Below are 21,104 nucleotides of genomic sequence, written 5' to 3' on the forward strand. Positions count from 1 at the left end.
TATATGTATGTATGTGTGTGTATATGTGTGTATATATATGTGTGTGTGTATATATGTGTGTGTATATGTATGTATATATGTATGTGTATTAAAATTTGGTCAAAAATGTTTAATTGCTAAGTAATAAACATTTGTTGTTATTCACTACCATTATAATTAACTGTTTGTTTTATGTATCTGAGACAAAAGGCAGACATAATGTTTATTTACTGTTCGAGTTAATTGATCAGTCTTGGATTTTGTTTGTTTTATTAAACATTGTGCCTGGATGGGTTATACTTGTAAACAAAGAACAAATAAGCCAAATAATGAATTGAGAGGTGAGTACTTCCTAATACATATCAACCAATTAAATATAAAGCAGATGTTGTTTCCTAAACAAATAAAGTACCACGTATTTTACCAATTTCAAATGATAAAATGGTAAATGGACTGTACTAGTATAGCACTTTTCTATCTTATCAAGATACTCAAAGTGCTTTACACTACAATCTGTGCCCTCATCCATTCATACAGCACTCTGCTAGATCTGTACAATGCTAATCTGAATCTGGAGAGATTAATCAGTGCTTTAGATCACATTCATACACCGATGGGACACGCATCAGAAACTGAGAGTTTCAGTGTCTTACCCAGGGACACGTCAGCATGTCACTGCTGGTGGAATTGAACCCCCAACTCTCATTGAAGGATGATTGCTCTAACCACTCAGCTACAACTACTCCTAAAATCAAGTCTGTTTTATTTAAAAGTGCCCTAAAACCCCAGAAAGAGGCTACGAACATATTTTCAAACACCAAATGTCTCTGTGTCCCTCAGGTCTGTCAACACTGACCACATTAATATTTCAGAGATGAGGTGGAACAAAGTGGCTACTGTACTGCACTGCCATAACAGTCTCATTTACAAACAATGCACACACACATATGGGCATTAAAACACACGCACACCCGTGAAAAATGCACTTACACATGCTTGCTGATGACACTAACACAGCTTGTGGCTTGAGAGGAATTGTAGCTGCTATTAAAAATTGATTAGCTTTCATAGTATCATTTCCCCCAAGGTCAAGTCGCAATCTGTGCATGCGCATGTGTGCAAAAGTCAGCCTGCTGAGATGAAAGAGGAAAGGAAAGGGCTCCTTATTTGTCAGTCAAACACAGAGCAGAGAATGGAGAGAGAGAGATAAACGGGAAAGAAGCAAAGATAAGATTTATGCATTCTTTTTGATAAGAGATCAGCTGTAGATAGGTTTATAGAGGAGACTGAAGACAAAGACAAAAGAAAGATTCCCCTCTCAGCTATAATAGCATTTCTTAGAAAAAATCCAATCCTTCTCCAAGTGAGATAAACTCTATGTACATCATGTATGACAGAAAACTGCAAATGAAGTGACAGCCTCAAGATGGATATGTAAGCCCTGGGGCAAAACCGTGACAAGTTCATATGTTTCACACCTGGAGGAGTCTGTGAGGAGCACAGGGGCTGAGAGTGCTGCCAGCATGGCTAAACATTCAAGGTGCATTTACACATAATACAGTCAGATTATCACAACAACAAAAAAAGGTTTTTAAAGCATAGTCAATTGTTTTCTTTTTTTTTTTCTACTTAAATAACATAATTTGAAGAAAAGAGGGGGGAAAAGTGTTTATAGTAATGAATGTTTCTCACTGACATGTGACCAAAGTCTGCCATGACATCCAAACAGACATTATCCATTCATAAATTACAACTGGTCCAAAATTCAGCTGCCCATATCATTTCACGGACCCCCTCAATCCATCACATCACACCTAGTTTACAACAGCTTCCCATCCCATACCGCATCAACTACAAAATACTCCTCCTCACCTTCAAATCTCACTCCTCCATACCTTTCAGACCTTGTTCACATTGCTACACCCGTTTGTACCCTCAGATCCTCTTCTTCTATTCAGCTTATTGTTCCCCTCGCCCGTCTTGTTACTATGCAGAGTAGAGCATTCAGCTGCTCTTCTCCCCAGCTCTGGAACTCACTCCCACCTGATATTTGCAACACAGACTCATTGCCACATTTCAAATCCAAACTCAAAACTTATCTGTTTTAAAGTAGCCTACGCACTGCGATTGCAATTGCACTCTTATTTTAATTCTATTTTACTTGTTTTTATTGTGTGTATAATATTGTGTCTGTTTTTATGATTGACAATGTAAGGTGACCTTGAGTGCCAAGAAAGGCGCCTACAAATAAAATTTGTTGGTTGCTGTTGTTGTTGTATAAGATGTACATAATGGCACCACTTACTTGATACACTTTTTCTGGTGAAAACATTTTCACACCTGTTTACCATTAATTTTTATGGTGTTTTATGTGTCATCTTAAAAAATGGAGTTTGCTCTATCTGTGGAAGTGAACAGTTTGATTCTTCATTTTTTTTTTTCAGCTTTTTCCTCTTCAGGGGTCACTACAGTGAGTCATCCTCCTCCATCTCATTCTGTCCTCTGCATCCTCTGTCCTCTCAAACTGCATCCATACAGTATATCTCCTCTTTGTCTTTTTCCTGGCATCTGCATTTCTAACATCCTTCTGCCAATATACCCACTGCCCCTCCTCTAACATGTTCAAACCATCTCAGTCTGGCCTCTCTAACTTTATCTTCTAGTTGTTCAACCTGTGCTGTACCTCTGATGATCTCATTCCTTCTCTTATCCATCCTTGTCACTCCTAAGGACCTCAACATCTTTTTCTGCTACTTCCAGTTTTTTCTCCTTTTTTTCAATGTCACTGTCAAATCTGGTCTCACAACTGTCTTATAAACTTTTCGTTTGCCCTTTGCCGACACACTTTTGTCGCAAATCACTCCTGAAACTTTTTCTCCCTCCACTTCATCCTGCCTGGACTCTTTTTCACCTCTTTACCACACTCCCAATTTTCTTGGACAGTGGACCCCAAGTACTTGAAGTCCTGCACCTTTGTGACCTCTGCTCCTTGTAGCCTCACTGCTCCACCGGCCTCCCTCTCATTCACAAGTGTACTCTGTCTTACTGTGGCTGACGTTCATTCCTCTTCTTTCAAGTGCATACCTCCACCTCTCCAAGTTCTCTTCCACCTGTTCCCTGTTCTCACCACATATCACGTCATCTACAAACATCATAGTCTATGGGGATTTCTGCCTGACCTCATCTGTTAGTTGGTCCATCACCAGAGCAAACAAGAAGGGGCTCAGAGCAGATCCTTGATGCACTCCCACCAACACCTTGAAGCCATCTGTCACTCCTACAGCACATCTCACCACTGTCCTTCTGTCATACATGTCCTGTACCAGTCTAACATACTTCTCTGCCACTTCAGATTTTCTCATACAATACCACACCTCCTCCCTCGACACCCTGTCATATGCTTTTTCTAAAGACAAATGGAGTTCTTTCTGACCCTCTATGTACTTCTCCATCAGCATCCTCAAAGCAAATATGGCATCTGTGGTGCACTTTCTCAACATGAAACCATAATGCTGTTCACAAATACAGTACAGACAGATTCCTGGAAGGAAATAGAAACTGTTTCATTTCCTCAGCTGATACACATCTCCCTGCTGCAATTATGGCATTTATATGCGTTGTAAGGTTCGGCCTGGCCTCATTCGGCCTGCCCCTATCTACTCCAGCTATGGTCATGTTCACTTTGAGCAGAGCACCACGTCTCTGTGTGAGGGGATCATGATATAAAAAATGGGTGACATCAGATTATTAAAAAAAAAAAAAAAAAAAACTACAGACATAGTCATATTACTTCCCTTGTTCTCTATATATTTTCATTCAACCTTTATTTAGACATAAATCCCATTGAGCCTCGAGGACTCATTACAAGAGAGACCTAATTATAATTATAATATTAAAATATAAAATTATAATATAATTCAAGAGCAGCAAAATCTGAGCAAGAGAAGGCGAAGTGTCGAAAGATTAGGAATTGCTCATGTCAAATCGGCCCCAACAGCCCAGCCTGAATGGAACTCCAGGTCTCTGGGTTCCAGAAATCAGGATGGAAGTGGGCCAGAACACTACACAGAACTCTGGTTTGAACTCACACCGGGCCAGGCCTGGCCAGGCCTTACAATGCAAAAACACCATTATTGGTCTGAATGGAAGACTCCCAACTGGCTGGTCTGATAAAGTGAGATGAAGCTCACTGGCAGTACAGAGAAAAGCTTTGTGTACAGAAATAATGGTGGGTTTGCAACACGGAAAACACATTCAGATCATGTGACATCAAAAACAATAAACCAGTACTTTGTCTGTTTTTTTTGTTTTGTTTTTTGTACGCAGCAGCTGCTGCAGCAGAAGTACCTCTGACCTATGCAGGCTGATTTCCCCTGGCTTTAAAAGCAACGTCTCAATCTGTTTTCTGCCATATTAACATCAGAGTGAACACTAACTCCCCATTATGGTCGCAGACAGGCCTCATGTATTCTGCAAGATGTATCACACACACTTCCACGGGGAGCTTTGCCGCTTCCCTGACAGTTTTTCTTGTATGCTGTAATCCTATGAAATTGTGAGCATGCAACCCCGTGTGAGTGTATGTGTGGAAATACCATTTCAGCCAGAGCAGACCCCCGCAGCAGGTGACATTTTCTACTGGAGGAATGTGGAAACAGCCATTTTCTGCCCAAATATCTGCAAGTGTGTAAATGTGTTTGATGTGCTGTCAGCAAGCTGCAACAGCTTATTGTGTCTTTTGTACCACTTACCCATAGTTATATATCTTATACTAAAATATTTTGCAACAAGAAATAAATATGTTAAATTTTAAACTATTAGCTCAGTTAAATGTGCATTTGGACTTGCAGAGACCAACTATTAATAAAACAGAAGCACAAATCTGTTAAACTGTTTTTCCTGATAGTCTAAAAACAGCTTCTATATTAATTCTTTTGAAAGATGTATCAAAGAACACTTGTTTTGATTGAGTATATGTTGTATAACTCTTCATAATAAAGTAATTTGTATTGTTTTTAATGACTGATTGTTGATGTTTAAGCTTGTATAAATTATCATAAACATAGGAACAATCACACAGTTGCACTTTATGCGCTCTCATACATGTTGTTGTGTATTTACTTGCATGTCTTCTTTTATTTATGGTATATTTTTCTTGTTTGGATGGAAGCTTCACAAAAGTTCTTCAAAAGAGCTTTCTGTCTCTCTCTGCAAATACCTTTTTTGTACTTATTTATCCAAACTAAGCATCTTCAATAATTCATTCCTTCATTCAGAGTTTTCTTGTCAGTGGAGGGAAATCTACTAAATATTGTCTTACAGCAGAGGAAGCTGAGATGTTCCCATGTTCGTGAAAAACATGGCGTCCAGATCAGAAGCAGCAGCACCCGTCAGTAGTCAATACATGAAAGTGAAATTTACATCAGAGGGGATGCATTAAAAAGAAAAGCATGTGAAGAGGGTGAGGGGTTCTTGGTGTTGTACAGAATGTGGTTTCTGTTTGAGTCGATGAAAGTATCATTTGTTGCATGTGTGAGTCAATATGTCAGCTCTGGTCTCCTTGACAACTGAGAGGACATCTGTCATCTCCATATGGAGACACAGAGACAAAATCTCAAAGGCAACAGACAGTAAAACAAAGATGGAAAGTAATCAACTTGAATCAGTTTACTAATTATCTTTTTAGTAAACTGTGTAACACGCAAACACTTTATTTTAAAGGACTGAAGTTGGAATGGTTAGTTTTGCTTCAAATTAAAACAAATAAATCATGCCTTATAGCAGTTTGGTATGCAGAGGTTTAGACGAGACCAAAACAGCACAGAAGATAAATACAAACCACAACACAAAGCAGTTAGCTAATTACCGTATTTTTTTTGCTGTATAAGTCAGTTTTTTGCATAATTTACATGCCCTGCTACTTATAGGCCAAAGCAACGTATTTATGGATTTTTTTCCCCCTCATTTTTATAAACCAATTTTTGGCTGAGATGACCATTTTCATTAATTCTGACTGAAAAACAATTTGAGCAGTACCATTTTCATCCACTACATGGCAGCAGAGTAGTAGTAGCAGTAAGGCATGCCATTGTATCATGTAATAGGTAAAAGTGGCTATAATGACAAATTCAAAAAAGTTCAAGACAAAAACTAGGCTTTATTTATTATACTTTATTGTTTTTGTCTTGAACTTTTTTAATTTTATTTACCATGTTGATTGAGAATCTTCACCAGCTATTAATGACACACTCAGCTTGCCACAGTCTGCCACCTTCGTTCTACTCGCTGCTTGGAACAACCGTCAAACCAGCTGCACCGCCCCAGCGAAATGCAGCTAATTTGACTATTAAAGTACATTTATTAAGTAAATGTTAGACTGAGACACACCTTTACTATAACTTCAAGCAAACAAATAATTGTTTTATGTGCTTTTCTTGTTAAATTTCAAAGAAACGAGCAGCGTTCCTCTTATATATTTTTTTCCCTCCCTCTGCGTGCTCCCGGAGTACCGAGTCAGCAAAGACTTTTGAAATACAGCTGATTTGACCGTTAGTCTTTTTTATTAAACGTTAGACTGAGACACACCTTTACTATAAAGTCGAACAAACAAATAATTGTTTTTAGGTGCTTATCTTGTCAAATTTCAAAGAAATGAACGATTCGTCCCTCTGCGAGTGCTCGCTTACGCGAATCGGGTTTTGAAATGCAGCTGATTTGACCATCAAAGTTAATTTATTAAGTAAAAGGTAGACTGAGACACGCAGTTAATATAATTTAGAGCAAACAAATAATTGTGTTTAAGTGTTAATCTTGTTAAATTCTTGTTAAAGTCCTCCCGCGGCCGCCATTTGGCAGCCCATCAATTTTTGGCACAACACCGGTTGATTTGATTGGTTGTGCTGCACTGAGTATTGTTTTTAATGATGATTTTCAAACTAACTGGTTGCGTCAGCCTGAATTAATCTCACTAAGAAACAATATACTGCATCTAATTACAAATAAAATTCAACTGAACAGCAAAATTACTTTTTGTCTCATCTGGTATTTAATACAAATTTAATTTCCTCTCAGTTTTAGAACTGCAAGTTGACAGAATCCAAACAGTTCCAGCATATGACACATAACCAAACACCAACAATATATCCATGCTTCATATGTTCATGAAACCAGGACCTTTATTTTTTCTGTGTGCTCAAAAACAGAAACTTTTGCAGGATTTCAGTTTGATTTTCTGCTCTGAGCTGCGAGGACACACAAAGTCAGCAAGCCTCTCACTCAAACTGTGGAGGAGGGGACACTAAAAACTCATTACATGGACGATCAATATAGCACACACTTGAGAGCCAAGTGTGTGCTTGGTTCCCTCTACATCCACAAAACACACACACACACAAACACATATGTGCATTCCATCAACCTCTGGCAACGGTGACAGATGACTTTTGTCAGCCTGAAATGTGTTACCGTGGTAACCATTAGGTTACATTTGAGTATGGTGCTACAGGGGACATACAGGCGCACACACACACACCAGTGGACACTTAGACAACCTGGTGAAGGTCATAATAAAATAAAACAGCTCAATATTTCTGCACATTCCAGCACTCTGAACTGAGCTGCGGCTCTTTCAAACATAAAATCACTTTTAAATTGGATCAGTAGCCTAATTGATATTTGAGAATGTTGGTAATACATATGCAACTTCATTTTAGGATTTCAGCATATTAAGTGTCAAAGTAACTTTTAGGATTTCAGCATATTAAGTGTCAAAGTAACATGTTAAAAACAATGTATTCCTACATAATCCTTGGTTATGTGTTATTAGACATATTAGCCCATTATTTTGTTATATATTATTGTGCGCATTAGGTTTAATACCACAAATTTAATTGTGTAGTTTATACTTTTTGCAGGTGTTTTCTTTCTCAAACTACAATAAACTTTATACCAGCATACACACAGTGTTTCTGTTGTAGACCACAATGCACAAGGGAAAAGGCTGACAGTAAAAAAATACCTTTTAACTTTCTGCTTCTTCAACAGGAAACAGGAAAATAATGTTAAAAAACAGATTCTTAAATGTCAGCAACTCGTCTTTTCAGACACTGCAGCTTGAAAGCAGGAGGGTTGTTTTTTTTTTTTTTTTACCTTTTTGCTAAAAGGATTAAAAAAAAGTGTATATTTTTGTAATTTTAACCAAGCTTTCCTTCTTTTTAGTTTAGTCATAGTTACAAACACAAAAAAAAGTTGAACCCTCCACAATCAAAGCCATGTCTCTGCATGGTCAACAAAACATACAGGATATGTAAATACCCAACAGTATTTTTCATCGTTCCTTTTTAAGGCTTTAATTTCTGCAAAGCTGAAGCCTGATTTTTATCATCTGCTTCTCTGTCAGAGCCACAGATTTTCAGTTTAGTGTGCACCGGAGGAGTAGGAGGAGAAAATGCCTCCCAGTATGCACCTCATGACTCCATGAGGGGAGTTTGATGTAGGTTTAAAGGTTTCTTTATCTTTTTATCATATGGTGCAATGTTTGCTTCCAAAATTTCAATATTATTTTATTTGTCCCCCTGCTAGTGAAATGTTCCTGCGCCTTCAATGCAATCATGATCCACCCCATCATTAACTATAATCAATAAATTAAATTCTGAGTACCACTTTACAATAAGGCTCCCCTTATAGATGGCTAACAAATACTTTATAGATAAGTTAAGAAAGTCCGTGCTCAATAATCCAGGTGTACAATCCAACAATTTTCAGTCAGGTCATCTCGACAGTTTCTTTTTTTTTTTTGGTGCTGAAACGTTTCACCTTCCATCCAGAAGGCTTCATCGGTCAAGGAAACACACAATACAAAACTGATTCTTCCACCAACAGCTTACTCCGAAGTGGAACAAACCAGTTATGTTGGTGCTAAGATGGTGCCTTTGGCACGCCCCCTCCTTTGGTGTCATCCCTCTTCCTCATCGACAGTCATGTCAAACTGGTTCAAAACCAAGAAAGGAAAGTGAAACGTTTCAGCACAAAAAAAAAAAAAAACTGTCCAGATGATCTGATGGAAAATTCTTTGTTTGTAGATAAGTTAATTCCTCTATAAACACTTTATAAATATTAATAATTGTTTATTATGCACTACTTAAGGGTGACAGAGAGACGAAACCGACCAGTTTCTTACCAAATAGTGAAATCTGTTCACCTATATATTTAATCTAGAGTTGTTATATTAAACATTTCAGACTAAGTTACTACCTGTAAGCACAATAAGATTGTACTTTGTCACTGCATTATACAGTAATTACCTACAACTAATATCATATCCTAAAACAAATAGGTTTACAAGGTAGTAAGTTAGTCTGAAATATTTAATATAACAATTCTAGATGAAATATATAGGTGAACAGATTTGGATCAGTATTTGTCAAGAAATTGGTCAGTTTTGTTGCTCTGTCACCCTTAATACATAATAAACAATTATTAATGATTTATAAAGTGTTTATAGATACGTTATTCATTCCTCTATAAACTATTTATTAGCCATCTATAAGGGGAGACTTATTATAGCCAGAATTGCACCACTCGGGGTGGCTGCATATTGGAGTAGCTCTGTTGCATTCATTCTGAGATTTTGCTTTTGGAAACTTCAATTCCTCTTTTTCTGGACTTAAATCATGTTTGTTTGGATGATTGTTTCCTCTGGTATCGGATGCTGTGCAGCTGGAAGGATTTTTTACTGAAACTTTTTTAGTTTGGGACATTTGTTGTGATGTGTAACCATGACAACAAGATGTTTTTTACAACTGGGAACATCTGATTAACATGTCAAAAGCTCAAATAATGCCTCAACTACAGCCCCAAATCTCAAATGAGTTGAAAAGGAGGCGCCAAAGATACATCCCCATCTCCTTGCCAGGTGTGCTTGAGTGCCTGACCACTGAGATCCTGGAACTAGCAGGAAACGTGGTTTGTGACAGCAGAAGGACAGGATTGTTTCCTGGTACCTCCAGCCAGCTGTTCGCAGCGATCAAAGAGCTCGGCAGACTGCTGGGAGGAGTGGCCATTGCTCTGGGAGGAGTTCTGCCCGGCATTTGGGTGGTCCTGCTGCCGAGGAACCGAGAGGTCAGCCAAGTCTGGGTGGACCGATCAGACTGCATCTGCGGCCAATTTCTTTGGATCCGCTGTGGGACGGACCTTTACAAGAGATCTTTCCTGCCTACAGCCATCAGCATCTATAACATCTCTTAATGAAACGAGGATAACGAGTTACAACATTTAATTTCCCTTTGGGATTAATAAAATATTTTTGAATTGAATTGTAAAGTGGTACCAAATTCTGCCTTTTTCCTTTTTATTTACCAACCCCTAAACGCTTTAATTTAACTTTACCTTCTTAAGTATATTTAACTAAACAGAAATATTGTTGAGTTAATGCGTTTTCAGTTTCTGAGTCAAATAAAGGGTTTCAGATGTATTTGTACATTACAGTAAAACAATGAAAAAACAAAAAGTAAGGTTACCTTTCCAAGCCCAGGTGTATCTTTGATTTTATTGGCTGCACGAAGAAGGCAAGGTGGAGCAGGTGGAGGTGCCTTCAGCAAGGCAGAGCTGAAATTTGTCGGGAACAGAGGAGGGTCACACGACAGAGGAGAGGATGTCACCGGAGCTGTGACTGCTGCAGTTTTCTGTTTCTTCTTCTTGGATGCCAAGTTCAACTTCTGAGCCGCTCTGAAAGACAGAAGCAGATAGGAGAAGGTTAGAGAAGAAGAGAAGTCTTAAATATTCAAGACACTTTGTGACTATAATTATAATAAAAGTATATTTCCCCTATATTTACAAAATGAAGCGTCTGGGAAAATTTAGGGTTTATCAATATCTTGCTTCATTATAAAGAAGAAAAGAAAATGTGAGAATATGCACTGCTATACACACACACAAAATGTATATTTGCATTCAGCACAAACACATTCCAGGTCACATATATAGTGTCTTGTTTTTAGAGAGAGGTACATTTTATTTTAGTATTCCCAGCAGGAGCTCAGGTGATAAAAAAAAGCAGCCATGTCTCAAAATTAAAAAAAAAATAAAATAAAAGGAAAACCAAAAGATCTTTAGAAATAGTTCAGAAAATGTTTTCAATAGAAATTGATCTTGAAAGCGAGTCTGGCTTGTAAAAGGCAAAAATATAAAGAAATAAGTGATGGCTCAAGATATTTTAGCCATTTAACTTTTGGCTGCTTCCTTCAACACAACGCTACTTTGAACCATTATAGCCTTTTCTAATAATAGCTTTAGTTTCTTCTTTTAGCAGAAATAGTGCACATTTATTTAACAGACTGAATTGCAGCTTTCTTCTCCATTATTATAATTTAGAATAAAAAGACAACAGACAATGTCAAGCTCAAAATTTCTCTTATCATTCTGTCATTATCGTGCTCGTATGTAAGTGGTGTAATGCTTTTGGTTTTGGCTTGAAATCAAACCCTTGTGTTGCAGTTCAGAGGTAAATAAACACACATTTTGATCTGCCAACAGCGCCTGTGTGTGATGATATTACTGTAAATTAAATCATATCACAGTCTGCCTCGGTAATATAACCACAGCCGAGCGCAAAGACAGAAATGAGTTTAAGTGAAAGATATTTCAGGGAAGGAAGTGGATCTGCAATCAAATTACACATGATTTATTTTATTCTCAACAATTCAAGAAGCTGCAGCTGAAACCGCTGTAACACATTATCAATTTAATCCAATAAAAGCCTCTGAAACAGCAGGACATGACTTCCTGTCCAGTTTGATTCTCACAGATACTCCAAAGATTTTAACAGGAGAGAAGAAATGAGTGAGACCTTGTGTCCTGACACGTTCTCCATCCAGAAGCCATATTTTCACACCATTGGCTTTCAATTAACTGCGGCAAGGAACAGAAATGAGTCTGAGGAGGAGAAACGCTGAAAGAGGGAGAAGAAGAGAGATGTGGATCAAGTGACCCGTAGAACGATGAAGCGTTTCACCGTTTGACCGACTCTCCCAGGAGATTTGTGTGTGAATCTGTGTGTGTGTGTGCGTGTGTGTGCATGTGCATGTGCGTGTGCGTGTGCGTGTGCGTGCGTGTGTGTGTGTGTGTGTGTGTCAGCCCGCTGCATGAAACAAACCTCCATGAGAAGACCACTAATTGGTTTTTCACTGTGTGCTGGCTAAGCTTACATCTGAGAAATGTGATCAGAGGCAATTACAGGTTTTCTTATTATATTGGTATAACATTCAATTTGCTTTTATTCATCACAAGGAAAAAGTAATTATAAACGGTTTGCTAGGTGTAAGAATATACTTTAACTATTAATGACTTTGACTAAATTTGTTAAGATACCACAAGACCATTTTGTTTAACCATGTTAGTAAAAACTACAATCCTAAAAGTGTTATATTGTATTTTTATTTCCACCGAATGAAGAGGTTGTGATTGCTGCAGTGCTGCGGATGGTTGCAGGAAGTGTTGTGACAGTGATAGATTCCTGCGGTTTCTCTGTTGTTGGGGATTCCTGCTACTTTTCCCCCTCCATCACCACAATAATGCAAACTATGATTGCTCTCAGCTGTGCATTATTATGTTTTATGTGCATGTAGACCTGTTGTTGAATGTTACTTGAATTAATCGCCACATTGCATTCATAATGTTTATGCTTGTTTTATTAGCGTTTGCTCTCTTATTCTTTTATTGCCCCTCTGAACAGTTCAGTCTATGGCACAACTTGACAGTGGCACCAGCCAACACCAGCAAACTGGTGACATTTGATGATGAATGACCTGAGACTTGGCTCTAGTCTAATATAACTGTAAAGTTAATTGAATTTGCTTTGTATTAGTTGTGTCATTCTACCTATTCATTAATTTTTCTCCATTACCTTTTCTTCTCAACTTCGTCGCATCCACATTAACTTAATTTTGAACGTCCTGCAACACTTTTTTTTGTTGACCTCCATATCCTACAGCTTGTGCTCTCAGGACATTATTACCTGCAGTGTTCCCTCAGTGCGGACCGAAGTAGGCAAAAGGGCCTTCTCCTACTCCGCTCTTGTTTCCTCGATAATCTTGCAAAAAGATCTGAACCTCTCGACCCTGACCTCTCTAAGTGGCTTCAAACATCCAAGTTCCTGAGAAAAACCAATGCAGACATGTTCCTGTTTTTAGTTTTCTACATCGCCTTACATCCTAGCTGTTTTTTTTTTGTTACATTGTTTTAATACTGTTTTATTTTTACTTGTTCGCAATTTGTATGCATCCTTCATTCATTCATTCACTCATTAAACCTTTATTTAGACGGATAAATCCCATTGAGCCTTGAGGACTCATTTTCAAGAGAGACCTGATTTCAGCAAAGAATGATGACAACAGCGACACCAATAGACAGTTATAAAAGGCATACAGATTTTTATTTTTTTATTTTTTTACAAATAAGATGGCAAAAAGAGTAACAAAACGGCTAGATTATAAGGTGAATGTAGAAAACTAAAAACAAGAACATGTCTGCATTGGTCCTTGCCAGGAGTCCAACAGATTCTTAAAGTCACTTACAGAGGTCAAGGTCGAGAGCTTCAAATATTTTTGTAAGATATTCCAGGAAATGGGAGCGGAGTAGGAGAAGGTCATTTTGCCAAGTTCAGTCTGCACTGAGGGAACACTGCAGGTAATAATGTCCTGAGAGCACTCGCTGTAGCTGCACTCACGCAGAGACATGTAGGAGGAGATGTATGAAGGCAGCAGACCAAGAAGTGATTTAAAAATGAAAATGTACCAGTGGAAAAGTCTGCGTGAAGTTAATGATGACCAGTTAACCAGTGAATACAGGGTGTAGTGGTGGGTACGATAATCACAGCCAGTTATGAATCTTAGTGCACCATGATAGACAGCATCCAACATCTGCAGGGTGCTTGTAGGAGCGTTCATGTAAATAATGTCACCGTAATCAATGGAGGGAAGGAAAGTCACAGTTACAAGGCGTTTTCTAGCATTCAGAGTTAAACTTTATGATTGTCCACTGTCGTCATCACTCTTTGTTAAAATCAGGTCTCTCTTGTAAATGAGTCCCTGAAGATCAGTGGGATTAACCTGTATTAATAAAGGTAGAATATGTCGACTCATCCACAAACCTCTGCCTTCGTTGAATGTACTGATTCCTTCCACTGCTGACTCCTCTCCCTTCAACTACTTGAGAGGAGAGGAGGGAGTGTCTCTTGTCAGAAATGTCGCAGGTCATCAGTAGTGAAGGTGGTAACAAGACGCTGTATTGCCATTTTTCACCTTTCACACAAACACCTTCTCTTGAATCTACACATGCTGCTGATTTAGAGCTGGAGTCCTGGAGCTGTGTCTTTGGTTTGCTGGTTAATTATGTTCTTTTTAGCAGGCCATCAGTGAAGGGAGGCAGGATAAGAGACAGAGAGTGATGGTGTAAGACTTAAAGTGTGTTTGTGTGTTGTTAGGTCAGTAAGACCGACTGTGAAGACATTATTTGTTGGCGTGTACATGTACATCAATTCTGGAGTCAGAATAAAATAATTTCTTTCTTTTAAAGTCTTTTTTTTTTTTAGTTTATTATACATTACTCTGTTGTGCTGCAAACAACTGAGCTCGCCATATTTTTTATTTGCCAGTTGGTTAAAGGCAGAGACACTAATATATTAAACGCAAGATGGAAATCTGAAATATTTTACCCTGCCAGTTCTCATTTGGACCAAATAAACACTGGTATATAAAAAAAAAACAAGATGCTCTGCAGGTCGAGCACTGTTTTTTCAGCACAATTTGAAATATAACACTTTTTATTTACCGTTATTTATACAAGTTAACAAAAAAAACAAAAGCAAAAATAGAAAATGTCATCAGGATGTGATCAGAAAATTGAGTTTTTGACCACAAATTGTCAATCCACCATTATGACTGGTTGCAAATTGGTGCTCATTTTCCACCATATAAAAATATGTTTTGTTGAGCATCAATGAAAAGCAGAACGAGGTACACTGGTTGAAAAAGAGACGGCAGCCCCCACTCTGTGACATGCTCCATCGAAAATAACGCCCTCCCGGTTCACCAATTTACTTGGAACCTATTCATTTACTCTGCCACCTCCTGCAGCACACACACTTCTTTGCACACACGCATACAGCTACCAAATCTCCAAAGATTCAATCCTTGGAGCATGCAGTTAAAAAATTCCTGCACTGATAGAAACTCCCTCCACCCATTGTGTGAAAGCATGCACAGGCACCGAGTCTCTATTCCAGCATCCCCAGAGGGCCACTGCAGCAGGGGGAAGATGTAGAGCTCCTGTGCAAGTGTGACATATTCACAGACAGATTGGTACTAATGAAAGATATTGCTCAGATGTGCATTAGTGGAGGTAAAGGAAAGGTCAGTGTGGAAATGGAGACGTGAGGGGAAAGAGAGGAGTAGAGAGAACAATAGAAACAGAAAGAAAAAGGAAAAAAGGATGAGATCAAATGTGAGTTAATTAAAACGGGACAGAAACAAGACGGGGAGGTATGAAGACGAACTAATGGTAGACAGGGATCAGGTGAGAGGACCTGTGGTGGACTCAGGGATTGTCGTGTGCAGAAAGCGAACAAAAGGGACATTGTGTTTGTGAAATAAACCATTGTATGCAGTTCATGTCTGACAGTAAAGACCAAGACCCACTCGGGATTTAACAAGCCTGCATGGCTGCATCTGCTGGCCATAAACTCGCACAAACACACTAACACATGGAGTATATGTTAGTTATGTGCAATATATTTCTTGTGCATTTCACCTTATATTACTACTGGGGTGCACTGATAAATCTGCCCCAATTTCCTTAATTTTGAGAGATCGGCCGATACTTACATGTGAAACTGATTTTACCGATTTTTATTTTTTATTTTTTTGTAGTTTTAACAGCAATCGTCTAAACTTCATTTATATTTCAGAGCACAACCTCACGGCCACAAGTTTGTACAAGTTAGTATTGTTTTTAGGATATTGTTCAAGGGTATGTTTTTCAATAAAATAAGATTGTAAAATTGAAGATGCATTGTGACCTTATAACACTCGACAGTGTCGCTAATAAACAAACTCGGTTTCGGACAAAATCGGAATCAGCAATTCAGACTATTTAGAGATCTGTGATCGTCCAGAAAACTGCAATCGGTGCACCCCCAATTACTACCTGTGAAATAATTATTTACACAAATTCATCCTATTTGCACTGTTATATTCTACCATGTTGTTTACTATTTTTCTTTTGGACCTTGTACATATTATATTTCTTTTTTGCTTTTTGGTACTTTACTTTGTACCCTTATTGCATGCTTTAGTATTTCTTTTTTGTTGTTGTTGAAGCGAGTCGAATCGGTTCTTCTCATCCTGAACATTTCATTGCATTGTGTTAACCTGCATATGACAAATAAACAACATAACATGTTAACCAAGAAACAAAAGGGCTTGGGTATTTTTCTAATTAAACTTTGTTTTGAAAAAATTAATCAAGAAGAAAAAAAATCTGTCCAGATGAGCTGATTTAACATTTTTTTTGTGAAAAATAAAATGAGTTTTTAACAACACTCTGATATAGTTTCCAACATAAAAATAAACAGCATTTTTGCAATTCAGTAAATTCAGCCTAACAACTTTGCTAATAGCCTCCATTATGTTTAAGAACAAGCAGCGCAGCATTATTCAGTATTATTCAGTATTATTCAGTATTATTCAGTATTATTCAGGTTCAGTGAGATTGGAAAGTTATTGAGATTCTCACCCACAGGATCTTTATTTTTTTTAAACAAACTTTTATAAAACTACAAACTGACCCTCCTGTTATACAGAAAAGTAGATGTTACAACCTAATATTCATCCAAAATATTACATCTTATCTGGACAAAAACAGTAGGGTCTATGTCTATCAACAGCTGTTATAGGACTTTTAAGTGCAAAAAAAAAAAGATGAATATCCCAAATTGTACAAATATTTTATAGCCTCCAGTTGAATTTATATTAACAATAAACATCAAAGACTGATACAATTTTAGCAAGACTTTAGACAATAATAAACATGTTAATCACTAATCACTCAATTATATTACAATTTGCAGATGACATCCTGGGCTTCATCACCAACAACGACGAGAGTGCCTACAGAGACGTGGTGAAATCACTGACCAGCTGGTGTCAGGAAAATAACCTCTCTCTAAATGTCAGCAAAACAAAGGAGATGATAGTGGACTTCAGGAAACAACGTGGAGGCCAGCACTCCACCATCTACATAAACAACGCTGAGGTGGAGCAAGTCAGCAGCTTCAAGTTCCTCGGTGTTCACATTACTGAGGATTTGTCCTGGACTTTACATACAGACACTGTGGTCAAGAAAGCCAGACAAAGGCTTTACTTCCTAAGAAGACTAAAGAAATTTGGTACAAACACCAGCATCCTCATCAACTTTTATAGGTGCACCGTTGAGAGCCTGCCGACAGGCTGCTTCAGAGTGGTATGGGAACTGCACCAGTCAGAGCTGGAAAGCTCTACAGAGGGTGGTGCAAACAGCAGAGGACATCACTGATGGCAGTCTCCACACCATCCAGGACATCTACCACAGCCGATGTCTGCGTAAAGCACGCAGCATCATTAAAGATCACACCCACCCAGCACAAGGACTCTTCTGTCTACTACCCTCAGGCAGACGATACATGAGTCTGCCATCGCGTAAAAAAAGACTAAAGGACAGCTATTACTCACAAGCTGTCAGATTACTGAACTCTTGATAAACACTGAACAACTGGCAATAACTAACTAATAAGTCAACCTCAATGTCACTACCTGTGCAATAACCTATGTGGTATATGTTGATTATGTGCAGTATATATATATGTGTGTGTGTGTGTGTGTGTGTGTGTGTTTGTGTGTGTGTGTGTGTGTGTGTGTGTTTGTCTGTATATATATGTATAAATCATGTGCATTTTAGCTTATATTACTACCTCGAAATACTTAATCATATTCATCCCACTACACCGTTATATTCTACCGTGTTGTTGCTCAGTATCTCTCTTTAGGACATTGTAAATATTTTAAATGATTACTTTTTCATTTTTTGGTACATTTTTTTGTGTATCCTTATTGCATGCTTTTTTGTTTATTCTTGTTGGTTTGTTCTTTGATTTTTTTTTTTTTTTAGCGAGTCAAATCGGTTCTTCTCATCCTAAGCATTTCATTGTACTGTTAACCCTGTGTTAACCTGCATATGACAAATAAACACAACTTGAACTTGAACTTGGTGTTGTGTCAACTTTTGTTTCTGCGTTCAGAACGACCCAATCTGTTGTGCACTGAAAACACAGCACCTGGTGCACATAGACCCCAATTTTGTTGCTAAATAATCTTTATTGCTACGAATGGATTTTCCCAAATGTCATTATTATCAGAAAAGAAGTTGGATGCGATTTATGACACTTCCTATACAGAATCATGCGAGTGCGTGCATGCGTGCGCGTGTGTGCGTGTCATAAAACCTCAGTCTGGATGTGTCTGTGCGTGCTTTCATGCAATTTACGAGTTGTATGTGAGTATTCTGAGACAGACAGCATTATGTCTGCCACACTGCAGCGTAACAGTTATAGATCACACACACACACACACACACACTTGATTATCTGCAGATGAACAGAAGGGAAAAGGTGTGAAAGTGAGAAAGAAAACCATCAGTATCGTTTAAAATGTGATTTAAAGCAGCTCATTAAACTTGACATCCCAGCAATCCTTCAGACACGGTGACACGTTCATCCTCTGGTGTAACCCATGAATAATTCACTCTTTCATTTTGAGTTTGCCATGTCTTTTCATCAATAATGCACCCATATTATCCTTGTCTTATTTATGCCGTGCTGCTCTGCATTCCTCTAGATTGGACTACACCGACAACTAATGACTGGAGAGCTGATTTATACACAAGTGCACCAAGAGATAAGTAGACTTTAATTTCCTCACCCACTTCATCTATAAATGTGATTGTCAGTCCATTGTTGTATTCCTTCTTCTACTTTCTTGAACTAACTGGAGAAATAAACATGAGACCATATAAACGAGTTAAAGTCTGGGTCTTCAGATTCATTCTGAAAGAGTGTAACCCCATGATCAGTATAAATGTAAATTAAATTGTAGTTTTCTATTTAATCATAGTCCTAACAAAGTACTTCCAAGTGCTCTAAATGCAGTAATTATGGGATTGCGTGGAGTTTAGCACTAGTGTCATTTCAACCCACTGACAGAGTTTACAGAGGGCTTATAAGCCAAATTTATCCACTTATTAAATCTGATCAAGTTAAACTAATTATTAAAATAAAAATAGATCAGGTGAAGAAAACACCAAGTCAAAACCACATGACCCACACTGACATCCATCACCTGTGTAGAGTGACTTCAGAGGTGTCTTGGAGTGAAAGCATCTTACCTGGCAAAGAAGGAGGCGGCAGCAGAGGTTGTGGTTGGTGCTGTGCTGGTGACAGCTGGGGTGTTACAGGGAGAACTGGTGTGTGATGGTGAATTAGTGTGTGCAGGAGTGTGTGTGTTGCAGCGGTTCAGGGCAGCTTCAGTCCCTCCTTCTCTTGAGGCTTCAGAGATCATCTGGGAGATCTAAGGAAAAAAGGAGAGACGATTTACAACAATGGGAGAATAAACACAAAACTGAACAGTAACTCATTCTCCACAGATTAAACACTCTGGATGCGACTAAGTTTAATTTATTTCACAGACGTTAAATAGTACAAACAATTGCTTTTTCCATAATAATATTTTAAACATTTTCTTTGTGTTTTTAGTGGATAGATTCTGTAAAGTACAACAACCCACGAAAGGCTCATCAACAAAGAGCAAGGAAAAAAACAGGACAGAGAACATCAGCACACAGAGAAAACAAACTTGGAATAGACGACAAAATAACTTTACATCTTTTCACCCCTTCAAGTCCTGCACCGTGCACATTTCAGATGTAGAACTAATCTATCAGCTTTCATGTAAAAGTGGTTTAATGTGAGATGAAAAGCACCTCATTTAACACAAAAGCGCTGAAAATGCATTTATTTCCCATAAACGTATAAAGGTGAAGATGAGCATGTTAGCTTTGTTTGCTCAATAGTGTAACTTATTGGATGATACTGTCAAAATGTCTAAAACGTCATGATAAATGTTTGAAGATGTCTCAACAAGAAACAAACACAACAGAGTAGATAACTTCTCTTACTTAATGAATCTCTGCAGATGTAAAAACAGCAGAAAATAAAGTAACATTTTTAAATGAGTGATAAAGTACACGGGCTGACAAAGCAACATGAACATACAATGTATAACACCCAGTAAGAGGATGAAAAATTATAAACCTTATTACAGAAGGTGTGAACGTGAGCATTACTAGAATGTATACATTAGGGTTAGGCCTGTCGCAATAAACAATAACTCAATTAATCACATGATAAATTAAAATTATCAACCTCATTTTCATTTATCGGCTTGATTGTTTCTTCGTCTCTCTCTTTCTACTGGAGACACTGGATGACAAAAGGCTCAACTCTGGTGCTCTTCACTGACCCCTCCCTTAATTTTTTCCTCTTTAAAATCCATTTTAACCGTCCAAAATCATGTTTTTGGGTCGTTAAAAGCAGCTAAGCTGAGAAGCTAAGCTACGAGCTAAGTTAAAAGCCGACCTTTGGAAAAAAACCTCCGTCTTGTTGAAGCTCCAAAATTCACGGTTGAAACCCGTGCCTTTGTGCAAAAAGTGTTTTTTCTCTGCAAAAAGAAGCTGAGAACTTGTTTACTGATTTTTTTTTTATTAAAAGCTTTGTGTGAAAAATGCTACGCTAAAGAACTCAAACCACACCAAGCGTCTTCCATTTTGAGAACCGAATAAAGGAAGGAGAGACGGCCCATGTCACGTCAAGGGGCCTCCCTCCTATTTTTCTTAGAGGGTTGCTCCCTCACGATCCATCCTTCGGTTCAAACTGTCTTGTACTGCCATCCAGTAGTCAAAAAAGGTACTACATGCAAAACAAATTAACAAACGTCCATCCATCCATTATCTTTTAACCACTTCTTCCATAGTGGGTCACGAGG

General features: G+C 38.1%; 1 protein-coding gene across 1 annotated transcript in view; it reads right to left on the reverse strand.

Moving 5' to 3' along the window:
- kif26ba (kinesin family member 26Ba) overlaps nt 1-21,104 on the reverse strand; it is a 105,820-nt gene that overhangs the window by 30,420 nt on the left and 54,296 nt on the right. The window contains exons 4-6 of the mRNA XM_037693612.1: nt 19,450-19,631; nt 10,497-10,704; nt 9,981-10,020 (exon numbers count right to left, since the gene is read on the reverse strand). Coding sequence (XP_037549540.1) covers nt 9,981-10,020; nt 10,497-10,704; nt 19,450-19,631 — 430 coding nt within the window. The remainder of the gene's footprint in view (nt 1-9,980; nt 10,021-10,496; nt 10,705-19,449; nt 19,632-21,104) is intronic.

The sequence above is a fragment of the Nematolebias whitei genome, chromosome 2 (genome assembly GCF_014905685.2).
Source record: "Nematolebias whitei isolate Nwh7 chromosome 2, NemWhi1, whole genome shotgun sequence".
In the NCBI taxonomy this organism is placed as follows: Eukaryota; Metazoa; Chordata; class Actinopteri; order Cyprinodontiformes; family Rivulidae; genus Nematolebias; species Nematolebias whitei.